General features: G+C 43.9%; 1 protein-coding gene across 2 annotated transcripts; it reads left to right on the top strand.

Annotated features, from left to right (window-relative positions):
- Positions 1–27,318, top strand: LOC310916480 (uncharacterized protein). 2 transcript variants are annotated; one of them, XM_083874053.1, is made up of 8 exons: positions 1–195; positions 13,338–14,332; positions 18,424–18,475; positions 18,576–18,678; positions 19,924–20,087; positions 23,921–24,160; positions 24,781–24,825; positions 24,922–27,318. In XM_083874053.1, the coding sequence occupies exons 1-8, from the start codon at positions 178–180 to the stop codon at positions 25,516–25,518; spliced, it is 2,214 nt and encodes a 737-aa protein (XP_083730179.1). In that variant the 5' UTR covers positions 1–177; the 3' UTR covers positions 25,519–27,318. The 2 variants fall into 2 exon arrangements, with proteins under 2 accessions (XP_083730179.1, XP_083730178.1); XM_083874052.1 differs by having other exon boundaries at positions 24,781–27,318.

Below are 27,318 nucleotides of genomic sequence, written 5' to 3'. Positions count from 1 at the left end.
TCACGCTAAGCAGCAATAATGTCCGCAGTGTTTTAGTCCTGATAATTCTAATTACGGAAGCACTGAGGAAGCTGAAAGCTGAGAAGATGGACAAGGGTGGCCTCAGGTCCTGCACAGCACAGGGGATTCTCTTTTTGTAGAGCTGAACCATAATTCTGTCGTTTGCCAAGGCCAGCAATGGAGGCAGCAGCCAAGGTAAGAGAACAAGCCAGTGGCAGATTTCTGGAATTAAGTGGGTAATCTTTGTGCAGAAGGAGCTAAAGGATTGTAGTGCTGGTAGAGATACCAACTGTCCTCGGGGTGAAAAGGCTGAAATAACTTTTTTTCTTTACTATCTAAGAGGTTGGAGTAAACAACCCTGTTGCACTGGTTTGCAAAGACCTAGCAAACAAACTTTCCTGTGGTAACCAATAATTACTATTCTCTTCTCTGCTTCTTTGTGTGACAGAGCAGGAATGGTGGTAAAATATTCAGGCCTCCTTCTTCCTGCCCCCCTTTCTTCTTAAAAAAAAAAGAACTCATGGCATATTTTGTACCAGAGAGTGGCTACCCAGCAGTAGTGTAGCTGGAGCAGGTCTGGTAAAGCAGTTCTTCCCATTACACACTGTTCTTAATATGCACTGATATCCCAGATCTATAAATGATAAATATTCTGGTGTTTAGATACTTGATGGAGTATGAGAAGTACTAAATAGAAAAGTCATCCTCTTGTACAAATTCATGGCAGAAGAAGGGTAGAATAGGGACAGGGCACTGTAGGGACTTGCATTAATATGTGTAACAATTTTCCAGCAGTAGGGAGAAGTCTGACTGTCAACCTTGGTAAGAACATTATCATTCCTCTTACAAGCTCTCAGCAGCAAATGGCCCCATGGTTCATTTGGAATATCCTCACTCACGTCATTGCCAATGGAAAGGAGGTTCCAATTTTGAGAGGAGCAAAGGCTAATTTGCCTGTATTTCCTCTCTAGAGTTCTTGGAGCCCTATGGAGCTCACCAAAGTCATCTGAGACTTCAGGAGGATTTAAATCAGACCATAAGTACTGCTGGCTTGGATTAGTAATGATGTGCATTGAGGACAACATCTATATTTGGGTTTGGGTGGAGCCCTTTCATGGTAGAAGAGTTGGTAATACTTTTAGAGTACCTTTCATCAGAGGATTTCAGAGTTTCACAAATATCTAATTACAGAAACTATTAAACCATGTGAAATCCTTGGTCCTGGGGGAGTACAGGCAATACCATTATGCTTCAATAGAAAGCAGGGGTGGGTGGTGTTCAAAGTGGCAAAACAAAAGCGAATTTTTCACATGCAAGCCATAACCTGCTACACTATCTCATTTTCATCCCGTGTTTTACTCTTCTCATTTCTTTATATTAGCAGCCAGGTTTCAACACCAAAGGAGCTTAACAAAATGGGCTGCCACAAGCCTCCATTCAGAACTGCTGTCAGCTCTTGAGAAGGGATTTCGGAAGTTCATCGATCTCTTGCTGATCTGTTTTTGTAGTATTTGTATTTCTTTATTCTGTTAAGGTGTAGCAGGACTTAACTAGGGTCAGGTGCCAAGGAGGCCAATAATGGCAGTTTCCTGGGTACAGGAGCTCTGGGATGACATGTCTTCAGCCTGATCCAAATCCCAGAAAGTTGGTCACTCAGCCTTTCCAAGGACAGTGTGCCTGCTCTATACTGTGCTTAATTTGGGATTAGCTGTGGGAGATCTAATCCATTTATTCTACTTAAATCCAGCTCTCTCCTGGTCTTGGTTAGTAAATATTCCACTGTTTTGAGAGACTGAGTTTTTATTAAAGGTATTTTTTGACTGAAAATATGGAGCCTTTACTGGTGGCACTGAGGCTCAAAGCCCAGGCTGCCCATGCCCTTGACTTCCTCCTGTGCTCCAGATCTGCATGGGTGGGCACTTCAGGTAAATCCCAGACCTCACTATTTGAATACAAGGGCCCCAAGGAGTTGCTCATCAAGACTAACTTTGAATGCGAGCTTAGCAGGCTGAACACTTTGATTTGCCTCTAAAATCAACAGTAACTTATTCCAGGTTTCCTGGTTGAAACTTGAATGGGGAAGAAGAAAGGATGTCTGCAAAGCAGATTTATTTAGGAAAACAAACTGCTCACTGGTTGCGACCCTGTAACAACAAACCCGGGCTTAGTTTTTCCTCTGTCTGCAGTATCTGTGATACTTTTTTCAGCTTTCTCCCAACCCTCCCTGCTGTGCCCTCATGGTCTCTCCTTATGTGTAAGCAATCAAGTAAAAATTTACAAGCATCCTGCTCTCTGAAATCCTGGCAAAAAGAGAGTCTTGGAAATTTCCCTTTCCAGAGTGCACAAGAGGAGACTAATCCTGGGAGAACAAGGTGGAGAGAAGTGCTGCTGTTTGTGTACCATCCAAAACTAAGGATGAGCACTTGGACTGTAGCAGACCCCTGGATGCTCCAGCTCCAACTGCAGCAATGGCTCATGTGGAAGCCCAACTAAAAAGATTGTGTGAAAGGGAGTGGGTTTTTCTTTGCTTGCATTTTAAATTTCATTACCCATGTCTTCTGCATAAGCCCTTCCACCTGCTAGTGACATTTATTGACACAACAACCTGGTTCCCAAAAGATTGGGATAACAGCTCTGCAGCAAAGTAATGGTGGCACAGAATGTTTGCAGGTTTTGCATTCACATATGGAATGTTTCTTTCTCCATATGTTTGTACAATAGGCTTCCAGCATGTGAAACATCTGAAGTGTCTGAAGGAAACAATAGGGTCATGTAGCTGGAAGTCCAAGCACAAACAGCTCTTCTTTTGCCAGGCCAGTTTACACGTATACGTGTGTGTTTTGTTTGCTTTTAAAAATCCAAGTTTATTTCCCAGGAAGTGGCCAGCAAATTTTGCATGGGATTGCCTTTCAATTCTCCTTTTTCCTGTTTCTTGTCCTTTCAAAATGAAACAAAGCAGTTTTGGGCACCTAAGGTGCATATGAATTTCATTATTTAAATCTCCCCCATGTATTTGGGAGGTGATATATATGAAGTTAATTTGGGAACATTAGTTTTACAGATTCCTATGGATATCCATAACTTGTTCAATGGACTTTTATACTGAACTCCACAAGTAAACTTTTACTGCAGGACTATAGCTTTTGTTTTGTTATATATTCCATCTGGTTACCAAGCAGTAGAAAACAATCTGACCATGTTTTCTACTCTTTAATTTGAGCTGCTTTAAACTGCTCTATTTATTGAAAATTAAAACCAGATTGATCTTCTGGAAATTGCCCCATCAACCCTGTCAGTTCCCACCACCCCTATCGTTTACTGTTAATTTTTCTATGGTGTGTTGTGTACACTTTGTTAATGAGAAGTTGCTTCAGTAGAGAATAGACCTATGTGACCTATTAAAGCCCTGAAGCAAATGGTCATGGCATCTTGAACTCTTCATTACACTGCCTTACTTTTATTTACCATGGTCCCATCATATTCAGGATTATTTGCCTGAGGAGACACTCTAAATGATGCCTTTGTTTCTCTTTCTAAGGCTTTACATTTTTTTGTATGTTTGAATGAGGGTATTTTCTGAAAAAGGAACTCAACAAACTAGAACATGGACAGCAGCTTTGTATAGATGAAGGATCTTATTTGATAGGGCATCTTGCATCTTTGTTGGAGAATCTCTATTTGTCTGCTGAGTGTCCAGTCACAAGAGTTGGCTTTTTTTTTTCCTCCCTGCAAGGATTAGTCTGAAAGGTCCACAAGAAAAGGCTGAGAATTCCAGCACTCCCTGGTGGATGTTATGTTAGATGTGCTGCATGCTTCCTTGGGCATAAAAGTTGATGTTGTGATGAAAGGGGAAAGCCAATGTTCACACTCCTCTCATAGGAACATAGATCACAATTGTTGCAGGAGTATAGCACGATAAATTTATGAGACAGTTATGGGAGGTTTCTGCTTAAAATAGTTCTTGCTTTATGGGTGTAATGGTTGTAGTCCCCAAGGGAACACTGCCTAGTCAAGTGGGTCTTTCCAGCATCGGATTTGCATATTTTAAATAGATTTTTCAAATCATTTGACAGAAAAACAATCTGGCTTTTGTCTCTTTCAGACTGAAATAAGAAGAAGAAAATTAATATTGTAATGTGTGGCTGCAGTCAAGGTAGAGAAGAGTTCAGGATAAGACCTGGCACTTAGTTTCTAAGTAAAAGCACCTGGATGTAAATGAAATTAAAGAAAAAATGTCCCGTGCCTTAGCCTAGGTCTCTTCCAGAGCATTTCTATCTGTATTTCATACTCTACCAACATTTTATCCACTTCATAAGTGTGTCTGCAACAACTATTGAGCAATCAGTGAATGCTAGGATTACTCCTGTAATGATAACTTAAATCTGGGAATCTGACAGGTAGCAAATGTACCCATGAGCTGCCAAGCCCAGAGGAAAGCTATTCATCATAACCATTTCTAGCTCTAAAAATATAGATCATAGCTGTAACTTCTAAGGGATCTTGTAGGTGAATCCAGCTCCATCCTAATTAAAGAATTGAAAGGGGAGACTAAAACTTCTGCCTATTTGTGATGTGGTGGAAGAGAACAAGAATTCTTTTCAGTGTTCTGAGACTTCACCTCTGAGCCCTTATGTGGCAGAGTTAGCAATGAGCCTTCTGCAGTCCCACCTTTGCTGAGAGGGGAACATATTCTTCCAGAGGGCTGTTAAGACCATCTCAGACTATTGCTCTGAATTTCCCTCTGTAGGAAACACCTCTGGCTTCTGCCTGCAGAGGGAAATGAGTCAAATTAGCCAGCAAAGTCTTGCACCCAGAGCTGAGTGTTCTCCATCTTATATAGGGATCTTCCATCAGGTACTCAAAAAAGTCTGTGGCTGCTGCAGAAAAATCTGTCCACTACACATAACGACGGTGTAGGTTGGCATCTCTGCCCTAATGAGGACGAACTGGTTTTCCTTCTCACCAGAACCTCCCAAAAGCAGCAGAGCATTCGGCTGCCTTTGCTCCGCCTGCTCCGAAGGCAAGCACGAAATGTCAATGTATGCTCAGGCTGCATATACTGCTGATCATGCTATGGAAAGCTGGGCTGTTCCATGGGTGATTGTTCAGAAAACAGCCCCTGCTTGTGTCCCCGGGAACAAGCATTTTTTTGTTGTTTGGGAACAAGCATCTCTGGAGTTAAATGAGGAGGGCTGTTGTTCTCCACAGAGGCTGGAGTGCTTCGCTGTGCCTGGTGGTTGTCGGAGTGCCCGTGTTTGTTTTTTTGTGATTTTCCTTCTCCCCACCTCCTGTTCTGAGCGAGGATCAAGGAGGAGGGCTGGTGACCTCATGGTGCAGTTATGCAATCTGCCAGAGCCAGGTATCAAAACACACTGCAGCTGTGGAGCTGGGACCTCGCTGTGGCTGGGGGCCCTGGCCTCCTGGCTCTAATGAGATCACTGACCTTCTCCTGCCACTTCTTCTGCAGCTGCTTTGATTCCCAGGGATTTGTTGTGGCCATGCCTGCCTAACGGTTTGGAAAGCTGCCGCAGGGAATGCTGCATCCAGGCAGGCTCTGGGAGCTGGCCCTGGAGACCTAGAGCAGGTGAGGGTGCCCTGAGCCCTGCCAGCCTCTTTCCATCCCAGCAGAGCTTATTTGCCTCCATCCAAGGGTGTGCAAACATTCCCACCCTCCCTGATCATTCCTTTTTTTCACAGCAAGTGAGGAGAAGGTTGCCTGTTCTCCAGTGAAATAAAGCAGTGCCTTCCCAGCAATCTTGTGATGTTTGGGCTGCAGCAGAGTCACATATGGGAAGAATAAGAGAGAATAGCATGTCTGCAGTCTGAGGCATATTTGGGTCTCCAAGTCCTCAAGTCTCATTCAGACTTTGCATTCTTTGCTCTAATTGCCGAACTGCATTCCTGCTTCCCTCCCCTACTCTTCTATCAGTATTTTTGTTCTCCTTGTCTCCTGCAGCAAGAGGCTTTCGCAGCCTCCTTCCCTTCCTACTGCATATTTGCTCTCTTCAAATGTCCTGCAAATTATTAAAAACAATAGAAAACTTAGAGATAAATGTGAAAACAGGGCCCTGTGAAGCTGTCTGATGTGTGCCAAGAAGGAATACAAGACAAGTCAGTTTCCTGAAAGTGGGATTTGCAGAGTGGAAATGTCACATCCATAATCACTTTCATGTGGTGGAACTGCTGCTGCCCACCACTAAAATAACAGAGCATCTGTTAAAAAATGTGGGTTTGGTTTTGCTTAAATCCAGCAGGTTGCACTCACTTCAAGAAGTATTAGGTCCTTCTCATGTAAAAACATGAGTGCAGCTGCTCTGGTACCATAAATGTATTAAAAGCAAAGGGATGCTCAGTCCAGCTTGAGTCTCACACTGAACCCCGTTCAGAGCTTCTTTGAGTGAATTGCCCCAGGGAGCAAGGAGAGCATACATGTGTGCAGGAGGTGGGTTTGTGTTGGGACAGGGAAATTGGGAGGGCAAGGGAGACCCCTCAGCAAGCAGAATACTCTCATCATTGACGGGAACTCTTTTGGAGATCAGCTGAAAAAATAGTTACAAATAAAGACTAAAAAAAAAGATGAGAAGCTAATAACTAAGTAAAGTGTCAGCAAATTTTGTTGTGCTCTGTCAATTCCGTGTCTGATCTGCTTCTGCTAAATCTGCTACTTTCAGTCATCCAGACTTAAGAGTTGCTCTAATGTGAGATGAGAGTCTCCTTTTGCTGTTGCCTCATGCTTCAAACAGCAAAGGCAGTTTGGCAGAGAGGGAAGTGGTGATTCCAAGGCATTTCTAGGAATTCTTGTACTGCCAGGTGGAAAAAATAGGTTAGATGTGCTGCAGCTGTATCCAGTTCACTCTAATGGAAGAAAATCAACCCTGCATGCAAAGATAAGCTGAAAATGCAAAATTAAATAGAGCACTGATTTTCCAAAGTCTCTGATTAATTTTGTCCTCTGCTTGGAAAAAGTCCTACCAGCTTTGGTCTCTAGATCAGTGAGCTAGTGGAGGAAATGTGGTCACTTCTTAAACCAACAGACTGGAGTTTTCTATCTCATAATTGGGATAGTCTTTCCTTAGATCCTGTATTTGATGAGCATCCAAAAAGCTCAGACTTCCCTAGCTTGGAAATACTGTGAGAGGAGAGCTTGGGGCTTTTGCTGGGAACCACAAGAATCGTATTTCTGGTAGCTTTGCAGTGAGTTCCAGCCATGTCAGCAAGTAAAGGCTTGTCTTTATTTTGTTTTTCCCTTGTAAGCTGGGATTGTGGAATGACAACTTTCCCTTTTTCCTTCTCATTTCCTTTTTAAAACCCCAAGTTTAGCATTTTCTTTCTGCTCTGGCTGAATGTTTGGGCCACTTCATATTTCATCCCAGGTGTCTGGCTCTGTTCAAATGTCCTCAGGAGTCCGAGCGATCTTTAACTTGGAATGAACTTCCTATGTTTGGAGGGGAAAAGGGGGAAGTAGCTGGGATGCCATACCTCCCCCTCTCTGTTTGGAGAAAAGATGTTGGTGTAGCCAGGGTTTTAAAGAGGTCCCTTGGGCAGAATAAATGTGAAGGAGCTGGTGAAGGAGCCTTGAAGCGTTTCCAGCTCTTTGAAAGGAACACACGTGTGTGTGCATGTGTGCACATAAGATGGTTTTAATTTTGGAGGGGTGAGTGATCCCAAATAGAGCTTGCTGGATTTTCATCCCACTGATGCTATGTTGAGCTCAGATGGCTAAATTTAATCATCCATGCTGAACAATCTTTGATTCTAAGACTGCATCCATCTCTGTGCAGAAACTATTTGCTTACCCCTGTGGCTTCTGTTGAATCAGCTGTAGGCTGACAAGATAAGGCTACTGTGGAATGCCCATAGACTGTCCTGTTCTGGCACTAGGCAGCTGCAGTGGATTTCAAATTTTAAATTAAGCAAAACAATCTACCTGTAGAGGAATTCTTTCTTTTCTACTCTTAGAAGTGTTTAAGTAGTGGGGCTATTTTACAGGAAGGGACCAAACATAAAATACCCCCCTGATTCAAACAATGGGATCATAACCAAGTATTCTCACTTCAGAATGATTTTTAAAAGGTCCTAAGTTCTGCGTGAAAAGCATCTATCCTCACCTCCACTAATTACTCCATATTAGTTTTTTTCTTGTACAGTCTTCAAGCAAAGACCAAAAAGCCCTTTTACTTGGATAAGGAGTTGATAGGCATCTGTGCTTGAAAAGACTAATAAATGCAGCACCTCTTAAACATTCTGTCAGTTTGAAATATAGTGGATTATTCCTACGCTTGTTTCTAAAAAGATGTGGAAATGACATTTTTAAATCTGCCTGAAACTCGAAATACATGTGAGAAATGCACAGAAGTTGAGATGTCCATAAAACATTAATGAGGGCAAAGTGGGTTATGAACTTTGCACATCATTTTCTTGCAAGCCTGCAGCTGGGTGTCTCTATTAGGTGTGTGGCTTGGGCCCTGAGGATGTAATGGAAATGCAGTGGCTCAGCTGTGTGTCTCCAGTTTCCTCTGCTGAGCTTTCACTCTGACTCTGGGTATGCACCACAAGAACTTGCTATTTCTTGGGTATTTTACAAAAGAAAACAATCTACGTTGGACAAGTCCCAAGCCGGAGAATCTGAGATCGTGCTCACAGAGGAATATCAAACATCAAGACAGGATGTCCTCCTTCCCCTTCTTTGAAATAAATACAATTTAAAAATAAACAGTCTTTGGGATGCAAGTGGGATGATGTCCTTTAGGATGTTGCAACCAGCAGCTTCTCATAACCAGCATTGACATGAATGAAGAAAAAGAAGCAAAATTTAACAACACAAATGGGCTGAGGATTTCCCTGCCCAGGGCCTTGCATCACTTTCTTTCCACTTCTCTTCAGCAGGGCTTGTATGTTTACAAGCTGAGCCACATGGCTGTGTCACCTTCTCTTCCCAGCTACATGTCACAGCATCCTCCCACCTTCCCTCTGGGTTCCCACCACCACCTCAGGCCAGCAGCACTTCTCTCCTGGAGGCAGGACAGAGCAGCATGAGAAACCAAGCCATGCCTGCTCCCCGTGGTTCAGGCAGAGGCTGGTACCCATCACTGAAGAGGCTGTGGGCCAGCTGGAGGCTGCCACAACCTGCCATTCATGGCTGTTTGCAAGACCCCTGCAGGTTTTGAGCATGGGGCTGCTCTGAGCTGCTGCAAGGACTTGTCCTGTCCTGGCAAAGTGAGGAGCTTGCTTCTGAGCCTGCCTCTGGTCCAGCTCTAGGCTGGTGCCTTCTTTGAGAGTAATTGTGACTAAAGGGTGATAATTATATTATTAAATTAAATTAATCTTATAGAGAGTGGAATTCCCTTATAATGTCTTGATTCTCTGACAGTGATCCTACAGGAAGAATGCAGAGGCTCCAGGCCTACATTTGTAGGTGTTGCGTGAGTGGAGAGCAGAATTAAGAGTTATATTACTCAGATGATGATAACTACTCTTCCCAGTACATATTCTTGGGTGGGCCTTATGGTAAAATCCCATCTGGCCAAAACAATAATTTTCTCCTTTTTATGCATGGGAATTCTGCTTTTCATCAGTGCCTCCTTCTTCTCAAGAGCTCTTTGATGTACAGAATCCAGTTTGAAGCAATAACACACCAGCTTTATGCTTGTATAATACAGCAAGGGCTTCTCTTTCTTTGGGAGCTGGTGCTCCTCAGGAAGCAGCTGCTGGTGAGATTCCTGAACAATGTCCTGCAGTCACTTCTGGCCACATCTGTTCCAACCCAGCACAGCTTTATGTGTAAGAAAAACTCCCTACAACTGCATCACATGTGGGTTTGCTTTAGATGTGCTCCTCAGAGGGCAGAAGAGCATTCTCAGCACTATCAGAGCACCACTTCCACGATCACTTTTGAGGGAAAAGCACAAGGTCCTCCTTGTACTCCTTAGCCCAGTGTTTCCTGGTGCAGAGGCCTCATAACTCCTTACACATGTGTATCTTAAATAGCTCAAAGCTGATGTCAATATTAACTTCTCAGTCCAAACACCAGCACAGGAGGAGGTAAGTACATGACAATGGGGCATTTTTTTAGTAATGGCACAAGATTTAAGCTTTTGAGTGGGCTGTGTAGTGTGAAGGAGGGAAATGCAACATCTTGGCATGTTCTGAAATAGCCAGCCATTGTGTCTATGGCCAAGCAGCAAAAACTGAGATTTCAGTTACTTCTAAATATACTAAATGCAGTTCCCCAGTTACCCCAATACAGAAAGTAGATAGGATTTGTCTGACCACGATGGACTCGAGATTCAGTTCCACATAACTGCTGGAAACATTTGGAACCTCTGGCCAGAGAGGAAAGTACTGAAAAGCAGACAAACAGGACTGGTAATCTGGTTCTCCCTGCTCATCGTTCACCTAATTCATAATTGGTGTGTGCATATATCAAGTGTTGTTTTTGAAAAGACAAGAACCTATCATTTGGAAAGATTAAAAATGGGCCAATTTTTTTTTGCATGCATCTGTCAAAAGCCCACAGTCTATAGCTTGCTGCAGGAGGGAACATCTGTGTCTAATTGGCAAAACTCAGGGTTCATAATGGGTGATTCAAATGAACAAAACCATTTTGTCATTCATTCAGTTGGGGATTATAAACTAATCAGAAATCCTTCCCCCTCCCCTTCCCTCAGATCTGTCTTGCATTTCCAGTCTCTTGTGGCTTTTTTTTTCCCTGATCGCAGGGCAAGTCTTGAATCTTTTTGGTCTCATGAGCCACAATAAATGAACAATTCCCTCACTGCCACGACCTTTCAGCTGTATTTCTGGAATTCACACATTGCACTTCCCCCTCTGCCCAGGTTTGGGGGTGCAGGGCAGCTCTTGGGGTTTTTATTGTAGCCAGCTGGTGGCTCAAGAGGCACGTTACATCTGAGACTCCTTGGGCGTGCACAGAATGTGCAAGATATTCCTCCTTAAATGCTGACAGTTTGACAGATCTGAGTGAAAGTGAAGGCAGGGAAGGGAGTTTATCCCGAGTGCAGGGGCGAGGTTTTTTGGGGGGGATGTGCCTCCCCATTCAGCACTCTGGTGATGAATCCCACAGGCTGATCCGGTGGCCGCAGCTCTTGGGTGTTAACAGAGTCTCCTGGTAGTAGAGGAGGGGCTGTGAACGCCTCCGAGTGTCTGAAAAAAGGCAACTGGATCACTTCACATACTCGTCAAAACAAAATCTCAACCCTCAATCACTGCTAATTTAAGGAGGCTTGAGCCAATCTGTGATCCTCCCACATCCAGGAGTGCCACCCTGCAGTTCTGGTGCACATTCTGCCTCCGAAACTGGGCACAGATTTCAGTGCAGAAGTGAGGTGGTGTTTACTGCTTCTTGCTATGCAAATATCTTGTTTAAAAGTGAGCTCAGAAGATTAGTGTGGAACAAAGAAAGACTGCACCAATATGCTGGGATGAAGGGGAAGAATACAAGAGAAGAAGAGAAAATCCCTTTATTCTTCTTCCAAGAGTAAGAGGCGTCCTCTTCCTGAGGAAAGAGGAGCATAGTCACTGGAAACCATCAAGTTTTCAGTAAAATCCAAGTGGCAACAAATGTATCTATAATTCTGATGTTAGAAAATGGATCTAACTGTTAGGACCTGTAGCCTTTTAAACTGACATAAAATTTTGCTTGTTTTCCCTGGATTTTTACCATGAATTAACTAATCCAGACTGAACCCCAACATTTTACCTCCTGAAGAAAAGATCAGTAAATTTCTATTAATATGTTTTGATTTTACATGTGGGACTCCTAAGGCATTAGCAGAGAATAATATGTGTGTGGCAATGGATGTGGTTTCTTTTCCATTTGAGACTTCCAGCCATAGTCCAGCCCAGGTGCCTTAAATGAGCAGCCTGTAGTTTATTCCACTATAATTAACATAAGCTTTGATTTAGATGACACTTTTACAAGTCAAATATTGGATTCCAAGTTGAATACAGAACACAGTTTCCACCCACGTTACTGTTTTGGTCCTTTTCTGTGGCCATCCTGCAACCACCCTGAAATCCCCCAGAATATGAGCAGCACCTGCTGGAAAACAAAGGTGCCTCACAGAACAGGTCTGGCTTTTTGTTTCTATTTAAGAGCTTTTAACATTTGATGTTGCATTTTTTCCCTTCCATTTCAATATGAGCCAAGGGGAGGGACCAAGAGAAAAAAAATCTGGAGTATTTTGATCTTTGTGGCTTTATATGGACTTCATAAGCTTCGTTTGTTCTAATGCCAAGTTCCTTTGTGTTTAAATAGATAACAGACCAAGACGACTAATCATTTCCAATAAAAAACCACACCAAACCCAAAGCATTCCCTTTCTTTTCCAATTAATACTTGTAAACCCATGCTCCTAGACAGGGCTTGTGACCTAAGCACTTCTTGTTTTGTTGGATTTTTTTTCTTTTCTTTTCAAAAACAATTGCCTAAGGCACAGACTGGGCTCTGTGCTCTGCAAATTTATGAAAGAATCTTGAAAAAAGGCTCCAAGAGTGGCTTTGGGAGAAGGTAGTTGTAAATATGATGTGCAAAAGCAGCCGCATGCACCTTTAGAAAAGCACAGAATAGTGGTTAGTGCCACCATTTATGGACTTCCTTCCTCCTTGGAGGCTGGAGGCTATTTGTGGAGAAGGAAGAAATAGCAGCTTCACATGGAACTGTCGCTGTGTTATGTAAAATGCATGTTGGTTTCTGGTTTACTGGTGAGAGCTGGTATCTGCTGTCACTATTTTGAGAGGGTTTGCACTTGAAAAAGAGGTAATTTGCCCAATCAATGGCAGCTACATTTTATTGAAGTAAATAAGGCTGAATGTCCTTGAAACAGAAGATGAGTTGGTTGGATGAATCATGGGTGATCATCAATGCAAAGGTTCTTTTTTATATGAAAATGTTTTTGTAATGAAAATAACACAGAGTTTAAAATGCTGTGACACATTTTTCCTTTAGCTTCTTAAGATTTTTCTCACACAACCAACTATTTAGGGCAACACATTTGTGTGGTCAAAAAGTTGTATGTTTGCCAACAGCACAAATTATCAGTAGTAGGAAGTGAGAATTATGTGAATTACTTACGTGGGTTATATTTCTCTTGGAGGTTGACTATCCAATATACACTTCCATACCCCCTCTAAGAATGGGTTCCCATATTAGAATGATGCTCCACAAAAGTAGGAACTAAAACTTGCACAAGCTTAATGAATTTCCCTGTCTTAAACCAGTCTCTGAAGAGAAAGAAGAGCCAGAACTTCCATTGGTCTGGCAGACTTCATCCCGGGTATAATCTATGGCAAGATGTAAGACTCTTTGTTTTATTTCCCAGGTGTATTACTCCTGTGGTGCAGTGGTGGAATCAATGGAAAGAGGCCTGATTTTATCACCAGGTTTTCCAAACAACTACTACCCAGGGACACACTGCATCTGGCAGTTTTTCATTCCCATGAGAACCCATCTCATCTTGGAAATATTTGACTTTGACATTTTTGAGAGCTCTAGTGAAACTCCAACCCCCTGGGATGGCTTTTCAGCCCCTGCTACAACAGAAAATAAGGACATGCCTTCCCTTGAGGAAAACCTGGACTTTGCTGCCCACACCACAAAACCCTCTCTCCGGACCTTCACATCAAAGGTGGCTCAGAATCTGAGCAGCACTGGAGACCAGTCAAAGGACCTTGCTGGTCACCTGGATGAGCTTCCAGGAACCATCTCAAAAAAAGATGAAGCCAAACAAGCATTTGAAGAAAACCAGTGGAAGCAGATGAAGGAGCCCAAAGCGATTACCAAAGCTCAGCCAGCAGAGCTGCCATTCCCTGTGGCTGGTAGTGCCTCAATGCAGAGGCAAAATACCAGTGGCCTGGAAACAGGAGAGGATTTGGAAGGGAAGATCTTGCTTGCCCACCTAGCTGCTAGTGAGAGAGATGAAGTCACAGTAGAGAGCTGGACTCTTCCCTCAACAGCACTGCCCATGGAAATCTCCTCCAGCCCTCAGCCAGCAGTGGATGTCTGTCCACACGATGTATTATATGTTTCCGATCTCATCACATTTTCCTCTCGCTTCTGTGGCCCAAATTCCCCTGTAAACAAGACCATGGTCTTTGGTTCATCTCTGGAAATGGTTGAGGTTATCATGGAGCTGATCACCACCACGGACCGGGGCCGAGGCTTTGCGATGCTGTTCGAGTACAGGAACATCACTGACCCCAACTCTGTGGATGCTGTGAGGCAGGAGAGGAGGGAGAACATGATGATGCTGGCAATTGTAACAGGGATCATTGTCTTTGCTCTTGCTTTGCTCTCTGCCCTCTGCGTAGCTTGCAGGTAAGGTGATGCACACCAGAGCCTTGGAAGCTCTGTGATATTATCCATAGGGAAAAGACCAGAAAAGAGTTACATTTCCTTTGCTCTCCTAAGTCCTGCTGTGCTCCAAATGTGGTAAAGTGGGTAGAGAAGAAGTCAATGCCACTCACTGCTCCTGCCCTAGGCTCCTCAGTTTTCTTTCCTACTTCTATAGCTCTTATATCTCAGATTTATTTTCTTTTTCCTGCAGAAATACCTGAACAATCAGGACTTTCATGGGAATTTTTTGTTTCAGTGGCAGTGGCGCCTTTTGAACCTCAGCTTTTAGCTGATGGACTAAATCAGCACAGAAAGATTATCTTTCCCTGAGCCTCCTGAGCAGGCTGAGCTGACAGTCACTGCATCTTTTCACAGAGATCCCAGTTTGGTTCTAACTTACCATCACTAGCACTCTGCAGAAAAGTAAATAATAACCAAAGTATTGCCACATAGAATTAGGATTTAAAAATATTTCCCCATCTGTAGCATATTTTATCCAAGAGACTGTGCAGACATTTTAAACCCAATGCATTCAGTGTGTTAAGAAGTCATCTGCACATCCCTTTGATGCTGGGGAAGAGCCCAGAGCCATGCTGCAGTGCCTCTCATGGTTCCCAAATGCAATCCAAAATGATCCAGTCAAGTGAGCTGATGGTCAGGCTGGCTTGTGGATTTCCAGGCTCTGGTGTTAACTACTTAAATGGCTAAAACCAGACTGTTACACAAGCATGCCTCTCCAGTCAATTGCTTTTCTTTTCTATATTTCTTTTCTCTATATCTATCCAAGGAACACTTCTCCGCCCCCCAACATATGTTTGCATTTTTCTAACTTCCTAGTGAAAACATTTTTGTAGAAACAGTGATTTATTTCTCTCCCTTCCAACAAATTCAAAACAGAGCCCATGCTCCCCAGGTTTTTTGGTCAAAATAAACACCGTTTTTCAAATGTTTTGACTTCAGTGGAAACATCAGGTAAACTGAAGCAAACAGTGCCCCTTGCAGGGCTCCACTCTGGTGCTGGGTGTTGGCAGGAATGTTCATTTCCCAGAACCATCGTGTAGCTGCTCTAGTTTCTCCCTTCCTTCATCCTCTGCCTCATCCAGTGTGCATCCTCCACCCCCAGAGGTCTCAGGATTGCCCAGACACTCCTCGCCCCTGGGGCTGGTTTGACAGAGTATTTTGGTTTTCCTTGTCCTTATGGAGGCTGCATTTTAGCTCTGGCTGAATAAACACGAAATGCAAGCCAGTCACCCTGGGCACCAGAGAACATGGGCACAGTGGTAAAGCTTCAATATCATCTCTGTTGCTGTATATACAGAAATTCCTGCTTTCAGGGTCTGAGCTTTCTGTAGCTGTAAGAGTTAAATTTGCATGTGCTGCATCTAACTAACCTTCTTATTTTTAAAGAGCTCACAGAACACTAATTTAGACCACAGTTTTTTGCTAGCTCCAAAGGAAAAAGTCTGGTGGAAAATGTCTTCCAGATACCAAATACTTTATTTTTATACCCTTGCCAATCTTCAAAAGAGGCAGAAACAGGCTCCCTTTGCTATGGCAGCAGTCTGGGCTGATACACATGTTGAGTAGGCTGTTCTTGCTCCAATACCCCTATTTAATTTCACTGTAACGATCCATGAAGCAGAGTATTATTCAACCCAAAAAGTACACTGGCAATCTGAGGCTCCACTGGCTGAGGTTTCCTCTGCAAAGCCTGTTTAGAAAGTCAGGCCATGCTGCTCACATTCACAGCTTGGCTTTTTGCTTGTCAGATGTTTACAAAATAATGTTCTGCTCCTGCTGACCAACAGAAAAAAAAAAAAAAAAAAAAAAAAAAAAAAAAAAAAAAAAAAAGTCCACAGGATTTCAGCCCCACACACCAATGTTTGTGTGTTCTGGTCACTGGGAATACATCCTGCCAGGGGTCCTATGGCACAGGATTAGGCCTGATTCTTTTAACACTGGCATTTATGCCTCTTCATTGCTCTTCAACTTTTTTTTTTTTTTTTTTTTTTTTTTTTTAAAGAAGATATCTATACCTCAGCCAGCTATTGACTGAATGTGAATAGAGACTACCCCTACTCCTTTAGCCCCTTGACAGGGTGTTTACTATCCCAGCCTCCTGTATTCCCTGCATGCTGTTCCTAGGAAGCCTTGGTTACACCACTTTATTTTTTGTCAGACTTAGAGCATTAACTGAGGCCAGGTGGAAATGATGCCATGACCTGTGCTGAGTTACCTCACCTGTGTTGCACTGGAAAAGTCTTTTCCCCCTTTTTACTGTGGTGACTGCTTTGGGGGTATTGGTGTCTGGCCCCAGAACTGGCACTGGTTGGAGTCTACACCTCTCAACTGTAGGTTTTTAAAGCAGCTCAGAATAAGACTGCTGAGGCCATTAAGCACTAAGCATTAAACTTCTTTTAGATTGAGCCCATCAAGCTCTATTTTATGCTTCTTGTCCTAAATAGGGGCTTGAAATCAGGTGTCAAATGTGTATTAGCCACAGTCTGTCCTCACTGCAGAAAATGCCTGGGTGGCACAGGGTGGGCTGAGGAGGGAAATGATGGTGCTTTACCAGTGCAGCACGCTCAGAATTGGGACCAGCCCCCCGAGGCACAGGGACATGGTCCTGGCTGGACTGGGCACTGCAGAGGATGCCAAGAGGAACCTGGAAGCTCTTGGCCTTGTAAACTTGCCTTCCACTTTCTTTTCTCTTCATACTTTATTTATTCCTCTGGTACCAGGTTTAGCTGTTGATTTTTTTTTTTTTTCCCATTTCTCTCTGCTGCTCTTGCTCAGCTAAAAGTAGCAGCCTCTGCCTTGCCAGGAGTAGAAATGGCCTGGGATGGGCTTGGCACCCAGTGCCACTCCAGTGCACCAAGTCATCAGCAGTATCTGCTCAGGCTCATTGCATTGAGCAGGGCAAAGCTCTCTGGGGAAACTCCAAGTCTCTGCCACACTGCAGCTTTTGTTTGCTACTTGGGGAGGGAATGAAAGCTTCAGTTGTTAGTTGGCCAATAATTCTAATTACTTTTGGCCATGAAGCCTGGCTCGAGTAATGGGGGATTTTTTATTTTCTTTCCCAAGCCCCAAGAACAACAGATACGTCCACCTTATTTAATTTTAGTCCTGTCCCATGAGGTCAAACTTTTGCTTTGTGGCTGCAACCTATGAATTGCAACTGCACCTTACATCTGCATAGCCTCCCAACCCTCGAGTGTACAGTGACCCCACCAAGCCTTCAGTGTTACTATCTCTCCCCACCCTGCCAGTCACTGCCTGGTGCCCATCCATCACCTGGGGGTGAGAATTTGCCTTTGCAGTAACCTGGGTTACATCCCATCAGTCAGTGCCTAAAGCTGCCCCGTGTCTGCACTGTCCCCTGGAGAACCACTGGGCACAGACTACACTCGTTCCAGTCATTACATCCACCTGTGCCAGCCTTTCTTTGTGATACCTTTAAGTCTTATTAATCCAAAAGTTTGTAACACTAGTTGTTTTGTAACCTCAGTTTTAATAAAAAGGTGAAAAAATGGCTAAGAACATGCATGTGTCTCCCTTCAGCCAAGTCATCCCATCATCATCTGCCACAGCACTGCCTTTTAGAGAAACAGTCATACAAATGAACAGCATCTGATGCTCTCTGCTTGCTAAATATAACCCAGTATGCAGAATTAGCTATGCAGATGAAATATTCTGTCTAGCAGGATAAGAAGGATGTCACTGCCCAGACTGGGGGATCTCAGTCCTGCTATTCAGTTACTGATGTGAAAGAGCAGCTGTCAGGGGGAGCCTGGTGGGACTTGGCCAAGGTCTGAGCTCTGTTCCTGCTTTTGTAGTGAGCATGGGAAGAAGATGACAGGTTCTTCTCTTCTTCAGCTGACTTTCCACCACATCAGCATATCATTTTCTCCCCTTGTTTACAGGCCTTGCTGCCTTGAGTCTTGGCAAGTATTTTGGATGCTCATAACCTGCTGGGTTCCCCTCGCAGGATGAGCAGAGCCGAGAACTTTCCTGCTGTGGATCTTTAACTCACTCGAGGGCTTGTTGTTGTTGTTGCTGTCTCTCCTTTTCAGGCAGAGAACGTGCCCCAAAAGGAGCTCATCCAACGCATGCAGTGACCAGGAGGTTAGTGCTAATGGCTTCAGCAATTTCTGTTTCTCTCTTTCATATTGGCTGTTGCACTGTTTGTCTGACGATGTTTACTGGGGCATGTTCTGAGTTGTAGAACAGGATCCAGAACTCCACTGTCGATATCAATGAGCTCCAGCTGGTGGTGCCAAGCCGGGAGAATGAAAACAACAACCACTCTGTGAGCCGGGAGCAGGCGGGTAAGGGCGGGCCATGGGCCGGAGCGGGTCAGGGCACCCCGGAGCCCCGGGCCAGCTCATCCCTTCCCCGCAGCCCTCGTCACCGTCTCGCCCATGCACAGCTGGGGAGCTGCTCCACAGCAGAAAGCCTTTGTTGTGGGGACTGTCCCTTGCTGCTCTCCCCTCCCTGGTAGGGTAATTCCCCTGGCAAGGAGCTCGCACAAGCAGAGCTCCAGCGTGCTGCCAGCACAAGCTGTCACAGCACATGGCACTGCAGAGACACTGGGTTAGCCGAGCAAATGTGTCGGGTTCAGGCTGCTACAAACAACTTACACAGACCCATCAAGTGGGAGAGACTTTCACCTGCCCTGGGCCTAACTTTGTTCAGGAAGGATGGGGTTCAAAATGCTCAGATTTTCTTTGGCCAATTCCAGCTCCCAGAGCTCACTCACTGTTCCTGTGGGTCTGTATGGATGGAGGTGCTTTGGGTGACTTTAACCTCACAGTCTGCTTCCAGAAAAAAGCATCCCAGCCAAGCTGCAGACAATGTCATTTGCTGCAATTTTGACTCACAACACATGAACTGTCCCAGTGCCCCTTTTGGTTAGTGGAGACCAACAGGGAGTGATTTTATGTTGTGTTGTGACACACCATCAGTTTCCCAGTGAACCATCAGCCACTTAACACACTCAGCTCTCACAAGAGTATCTCCATAAAAAGCTAATTCTGTCCTCCCAGCCACGAGAGCTTCCCATCTCCTCTTTGAGAAGGTTGTGGCCAGAGTTCTCCTTGCCTGGACCAGATGACAGGCCTTGGGGACACGTGCAGACACACACCCCCCTCCATGGCAGTCCCTGGAGCATCAGGCTGCCTGTAGGAGCAGCTTCACTGGGGTTTAACCAGAAACTACAGTTCCCAATATTAGCAGGTATGAGTAAATAAAAATAAATAATGAGTTGAGCAAGTCTGCAAGTTTCTGATCTGCAGCAAACCTCATGTGTTTAACACAAGGAATTTCAGTTCATGTCTGTTTTTATTAGAAAGCAGACCTAAGGGTGTTTCTCCTCTCCTCTTTTGTTTTTAAAAGCTTACAGTTTCAAGAGAGCAAACTGTTGACTTGATTTTTGTTCTGGCTGGTGCAACAGCCAGCCAAAGCCTGTTCTAGATTGTCTGGGGAGGGAGGGAGGAGGGTTTGTCATGGAGGAGTTGGAAGCAGATGTTTTGGACTCTTGCAAGCAGTTTTTATTGATTTTCTTCCTTTCTCAGTCACTTCCTGCAGAGGCAGCACAGAACGGTCTCCGCAGGACACTGACCCAGATGTGCCCTCCTCCATCTCTGCAGTGACCACTGAGACTGGGAGTGATGAAGTGTTTATCATTTCTGCTGGACCTGGGACCACTGGGCTGAGCTTTACCACCTACAGGATACAGGTACATTCCCCAGCCATTTTAGCAAGCTGCAGGATGTCCCTCTTGGACAGCACTTGTCATACCTGTCCATCTATCCCCAATGTCCATTTCTAGAGAGGCAGGGACTGAACCAGGCAGTGTTCCTACCCCTCAGGCTGAGCTGCCATCAAATGATGTGGACTGTGATCCCTTGAGCCAGTATCTTCCCAGCTTTGGGAAGAGCAAATGCAGAACCCTACCTCACCTCTGCTAGCAAATAATGGAGGTGTTTGCCAGCAGGCAGTAGGACCAACCTGCAGAAGTGTTAATTGGCAAAGCTGATGTTCCATTAAAATTACCACCTGTAGCAACTGAAAGACCTGGGTGTCAGACCTACTCCTGCCCAGCACTCCAAGTGGTCAGGGAAGTTACTCAGCTCCTCAGCTTGTCAGAAAGTGCCTCACCAAGCTGATGAGAAAATTAACAGTTTAGGCTCAAAAAAAAAAAAAAAAAAAATGAAGTACTTCAAGTGAAAGGCCCTCACAAATTCACAGACAGAAACCTGAACTGATTCAGCAGGTTGTCTCTTATTTTAGCTCTTTCCCCTGGACTCCTGGTCCTTTATTTGTTTAGAAACAGATGATGGCTCAGAAGCCTCAGGTCTGGCTGTCACCTCTTCAACCTCGAGTGAGTGCAGACAGAGCACATTCATTACAAGTGTCTGCTAAAGCCTTTCCCAGGTCAATACTCTCTTCTCCAGTGCCCTCTCTTTTTCCCACAAGAGGATAAACAACCAGCACAAGGAACTCACATGCCCAGGACAGGCTGTGTAATACTTCTGTCACAGTTTACAAAACAAAAGCATTCTGTATCCCTGCACTTGATTAGGAAATTAGCCAGGAGGCCGGGCTGGTCAGGATTTTCCTACGCTGGTGTAAGACACATGCTGAGCTTTTCCTCCAGCTGGTCACCCTGACAAACAGAAAGAGGGAAAACAGCTCTGGAGCCTTCCCTTGCCTGAACATTACCTTCTGTGGAGCAGGGCACTGGGACCCTTGGACAAACACCTGCCCTCCCCAGTCCTTCCTAGAGCAGGGAGCTTCACCTGGTGGCAGCCCCACACACATCCAGTTTCTAGGCAGGAGGGAAAAACATTTTCCTGCCCCTTTTCCCCACTTTAGTCAGAAGGAACAAGTACACATAAACTCCCCACTTCTATTCTGACATTGCTTCTGCGAACAATCTTCAGAGGGCATTTATACATTAAAAAAAAAAAAAAAGAGGAAAAAGAAAAAAAAAAAAGGTGTTAAAACAGTGAAAGTAACCCAAAGAATTAAACACATTATTAACTCAGGAAGCATCTCCTCAGTGATGTCCATGCAGCACACAAGTGAGGTAATAATCCCAACCAAATTCCTCAGGGAACAGAAAACCAAGCCTGGAAGCATGGCAGGGCCTTTTAAAAAGTCCTGAGCCTTTCCCAACAGCTGAAGACCATCCTTTCCAGGGGTGTGGAAATTGAGCACAGCAGACTAATTAGAAACCTGTACTCCAACGGGTTCTCATCAGATCTTTATACTGAGGGTTCCTGGATGTTAGACATGTTTACAGTTGAATTTTCAGATGTGTATTTTTAGGGTGTGAAATGCCACTGGCCAGCCAGCCTCCAGGGCTCACAGAGGATATGGAGCATGGCCTTGTGGCCCAGCACTAGGCAGTGGGATGAGATATCTGCTGGAGCACAGCCCGTTCCTTGGCAGGAGCTAAGCAGTTATCCCCATGTGAAAACATGTGTGAAATCCTGAGCCTTCACAGTACAGTATACAATGCCAGCAGACTCACCTCACGCAAAATGCTTGACTAGAATTTGTCATGGTAAGAGGAGCTTTCATTAAAAAAATTATCTTGATCTTTTCCCTGAGAAATTGTGTCTGGCTGCTTGGTCTTGTGCTGCCCACCAAGTGTGAGCCTCAGCTCTGCTGGGCCTGAGCCAGTGATTAGCTGGATTTTGCTCTGCAGCTTTTAAAACCTATTTGAAGACACCAGTTCTCTGTTATAAGGAAAGAGCTGGGAGAGCTAAAAAACCCCTCTGTGGAGGAAACAGAGGGTGAGATGGCTTTAGGGGAGATTCCAGGTGTCCTCCAGCAGAGTCATGGCTTTCTAAATCCCCTTTGGTTTAAAGCATCATTCACCCTTTGGCTGACTTATGACTATGATCTCTGACTTCTGATCAGACACTGCAAGTTGCAGATGCAAAGGTCTGAGTAAAGGGTATGATCATGCAAGTTTAACAAACATTTCTTTCCAAAACATTTTCAAAAGGCTAGAAAATACATTGTTCATCTTCCCAGTTACTTCCAGTGTATCTGTCTCAAAACCAGTGGCTAACTTTTACATCAGTTTGGAGGTATTAATAATAATATTAGAATAATAAATTCTAAGACAGCTTGAAGGGGCCTCTGAGCAGAAGACAGCTTAAGGGAACTCTGAGCAGAAGACAGCTGGCTTGAAAATTTATAAATAAAGATTGTCCCTTTAATAAAATCTTAGACTAGGAGCTTAATATTGAAACTTATCCAGAGCTGATGCCTCTCCTGGCTTCCTACTGAGTTTCTTTTTCTGATCTGGTGCTAATTTCTTGCCTCTCTGCCCATCCATTTCCAATATGACACATTCACTGAATAGTTTCTTTGATTTGCAGAAACTAGGGAGATTCAGTTTCTCAGAAATAACAAATTACATGTTTCTGGTTTCTCAGGATTTTTAAATCCAGGACACTGTGGGATTTATTTCAGACACTCTTTAAGAACTATGTAAACTTTGGGAATGTGGATTTTGCATTCTTCTCATGACAACCATATTCACACAGCTGAAAATTAAAAATATATCTAGAGTTGTGTAACAGGAGGCTTAAATAACAGGTGAAGTATTAGTAAGAACAAAAAGAGATTCACAGGAATGCCAGGGACTAACTTTTCTGGCTCTAAGCTCATACCAATACTAAGGACAAATATTGTGATTTGAAGTGCAACATCAGAACTTACAAAGCATGGAAGAGATGTTTGTCTATAGTTCACATCTGATCAACTCTGCTCATACACAGAGCTGCTGATAGCAGTTTAATGCAGTCTCACCTTCTGATGATGCCGATTTTACACCTGTCTGCGTGTCTTGTTCTACTCCTAAAGCATGTTGTCCACCCCAAGAGCATTTTTAATGTGAAATGCAAATCTCCTTGGCTCCAATCCAGTTCTTGTGCTTCTTGTTCTATTCAGCATTAACACCAAGAACGGATTATTTCCTTTCTCTTTATTTTCCATTCTTTTTATTTTTTAATTCTTCCCTTACATAGGATAAGGAGCACCATTTACTTCAGTCCTTTCTCCTAAACTGTGCATTTTTGAGACTTCTCTTCTTGCTTGCTTCTGGATTTCTTTCAGGAGCCTCCATCCCCCTTAAGTTTTATTTCCCCAGACAAACACACCTGGAACCTTCCAAGAGCCAAGCAGAGCAGAAGAATTCTGTTTTACATAGTGAAGTTTGCGACTCTGATCTGTCAAATACTTCCAGTAAAATTAAGCTGCAGATATCTCATGTATTTAGTGAGGATCGTAGGACTCTATTTTATGTAACTGAAATTTCCCACTTCAGCGTTAAACCCGAAACTGGGGAAAAGCAAGGTAAAACTTTCCTCCAGGGAAGCCAGCGAGCTTCAGGCAGCAAGCTGGAACAACGAGGAGGAGAAATCCCATTCCTGTGTCCCCTGAGAACGACTGAACCCATCAGTCTCCTGCCCCAACCGCCTGTTTTCAAAGTGTTTTAAAAACGTTTGCGATGAAAGATGCCTGTAAACCATCTCCATTTACTCTTTTCAGGACAAAAACCTGAAAAGAAGCGTGACAAGCCCGGCCTCCGTGTCGGACTGGCTGAGCTCCCACCCCACGGCCACGGACACTGCCGAGAAGGGGAATGTGCAGCTGGAGCATCCCTGTCCCCGGCAGCGCACATGGAGCGCCCGCACTTTCCACGACTTCCTGGCCCCAATCCCGCAGCTGCAGAAGAAATGGTGTAGCTGGAGCACCAACAGCCCCTTCACAAAGCTGGTTGACAGCGGTGTAAGTCTTGCAGGGAGGGGAGGGTGTTGGGGTGTCAACTCCAGTATTCCCCACTGTTCACTGCTGGGACATGTTTTTGCCTTGGCCAGTGCCTCACTTCTCTGCCTTGCACTGCAAACACATCTCAGTCCATCTTCCTTGGTGTATGGGAAACTCTCTGGCCTAATTATATTGTAATTTAGCCAGGCTTTCCTAAAATAGTAAGCAGCTGTATTTTCCAGCAGTTGGCACCTGGTTAAGAAATTATCCCCAGTCCAGAAGAACATTAAAAAATGCCTTCAGACAAGATTATCTCAATGAGTGTTCTGACTTGTGCTTTTTCCCCCTGGTTATGCCTTGAATTTTCTATAATTAATTTATTATTATTGCACTGCAAGGAATCCGTAGGTGTGGCAGGGATATCTGGGTCTCACTGACTGTAGTCATCAAACCAAAGCTTGTTACCAAGCTAATGAAGCATGTTTCCTCCTTTTTAAGGTAATAACATAGGTTTTTGCTAAAGAAGGCATCTTATGTCTAAAATAACCAGGAATTTTAACTTTTAGTTCTCTCAGCATCCAAGTTTTGAGAGAGAACTGCTTTTCATGGCACTTCTACTAATTTTGTCCTATTTTGTACAGGGTTTTTCTACAGCTGCAAGATCCCAAGGTGTGCCAACCAGAAAGGTAATCTCAGCCACTGAGATAGAGGGAGCATCAGAGACTGTTTACTCTGATTCATCTGTCAGTAATGCCTCATATCCCCTCACTCTGTCTGCACAGAGGCAGCGGAAGTTAACCTCCTGCAATTTGAAGAAATCCAGATTTGGGAACCCTTATTTTGGAATTTTAGCCAGTTCCCCTGACAGCAAACATGTGAGGTCCTTGGATCCCTCAAGACATCTAGGGGCAGCATCTCCAGTTAACAGCCAAAGCCCCAAAAATCTTCTAGAGAGCTCCAACCCACTGAAAATCAACTTGGTCAACGGTTCAAAAACAAAGGAGCTTATGGTAGAAACAGATAAAAACAAACCAGTTTTTGTTATTTCTGAAGAAGGAGATGATCAGCAGCCTCTGGTCCTGGCAGAGCACCTTAGTCAGTGTGGAGATCACCTGTCAGAGCAAAATGCTGTGTTTGCTCCGGCCGTGCCAGAGAAACAGCCGGTGGTTCTGACTGCAGAGGGGAACAGCTCTGCCACCTTCACATCGAGTCTTCCCCTTTGGGCAAAATCTCCCACTTCATACAAAGGTCATGGGAAGGCCCCCAGCTCCTCCAGGGACCAGCAGAGCTCAGCAGGTGGAGATGCCAACATTACTGAGACCTCACAGAACTGCGACACCCCCGCTGCTCCTACGCTGTGCCAAGCTTCAGTCCAGTGATGTCCTTGAGAGATTGAAACATCAGTTCCCAAACCCAGAGGGAACAGGGACACAAGCAGAGCAGAAGCTGTGCCGAGCAGTTGAGTGTGGCAGTCACACGTGGCAGCTTTGTTGAGAGCAGTCTTTGCTTCCCACATGTGGGACTGAGATTACAAGGATACAAACCACAGCACAGCACAAATGCCATCTCCCCTTATGCTCACTAACCTCATCTCTCTTCTCCTGCATGAGATTTGGATGTAGTTTGTATAAAAAAGCATCCTCTGAAAAGGTACTTCAGACTGCAGAAACCCTTTTCTGGGATGGGAATGAAAGTAACCTGGGGCAGTCACACCGTGGTTTATATCTGAAATGTAAATCAGTCCCCTGTCCCTGTGGTATCACTTGAGTCTTTCTGTTGGGAGCTCTGAGTTAACTTCTGTTTATAGCTCTGCCTGTACAATCCACGCCTTGCCAAGCCAAGGGTAAGAATTCAATCGTGCATGTTTGCATACAGTTTTGTAAACTTCATTTTAAGTATTTCATATCTTCTGCAGTCTAGCGCAAAGCTTATCTAGCATTAGCAACTCTAATATTAAAGAGCAAGATTATCTCATCTCCTAACTCTTTAGAGAAGACAAGCCAATACCAGATGGTTGTTCTATTAAAGTCTGATGTAGCTTTATCTTTGTTAGGTCTACATAGGCTTAGAACACCTCAGTCCACTACATTAAATGACTCCTCATGGCAACAGGAGCATGTGTACAAAAACACTGAAATACTAGGAATATTCTTCAGCATCCAACACTTGGATATTTGAAGCTGCTCTGATCCTATATCCACCAGCTATTTATTGCTGGTAACGCACATTGACTAGAGAATTATTCCCCTTCCTTTAGCAGGCAAGACATGAGAGATAAAATTAAGGTGGGGCAAACTTTGTGTGCTCACTTTCTTTAGAAATTAACCCTATGTGGCTGTGCCTCCCTGAGTACAAATCCAGGGCATTCAATGGAACACTGAACCAAAGGGAAGCCTGCTAGTCCTATTGCCTTTAAAAACCCCATCAGTATTTTAATTGCCTCCTGGTGATATTTTCCTATCGTTGCAAGAGACTCCTTCATGTTTTTCCCACAATTCAGAATTGTTTTTCTTTCTTTAATGAAAAAATTCCCTCTGAAGCTGCATTTTGCAGCTGAGACAGCATATTTTTTTAAAGCAATAGTATGCCATAAAACAGGTGTCAGAAAGAAATCATCTGCACAAGTCTTCCTTCCCCTTATTAGCTGCAGTGTGCATCCAGTTATCTTAATCCTTCTCTGTGAAGGCATTTAAGACTGATTCCTGAAATATTTAACTGAATTATTTATGATTTCACCTGCTATTACAGCTTCCATTTGCCACCTATTAATGTCTGAGATATGCAACACAAGACTATAGGTTTTGCCTTATATTTTCTCTGTATGTTTACATGTCTACCTAGACATAGAAGCCGTGCAGCTGGTAGCAGTGGAAGCAAAAACACATTTGCCCTTTAGCAGTTGACTCAAACATGAACAGCAAACAAGTCTCTGCATTTATTATTTCCAGACTGTGTTGAGTAGTTTTGAAGTGCCAAAGTCTGGCTCCATGTTGGTTGGTTCTATTTTGGTGGGTATTATTTTTGTTGTTGTTGTTTTAAATTAATGCTACTTGATTCAAAGGGAAGAGTTAATATATTTATAATTTTAAAAGTACTTAGAAGTCTTCAGTACTCTAACAATAACTTTCACTGCATTAAATTCATATACATCGTAATTCAATGTTCTGTTACTTATTACA

The sequence above is a fragment of the Zosterops lateralis genome, assembly GCF_965231275.1.
Source record: "Zosterops lateralis genome assembly, chromosome: 17".
Taxonomy (NCBI): domain Eukaryota; kingdom Metazoa; phylum Chordata; class Aves; order Passeriformes; family Zosteropidae; genus Zosterops; species Zosterops lateralis.
This window is presented reverse-complemented; position numbering and strand designations above follow the sequence as displayed.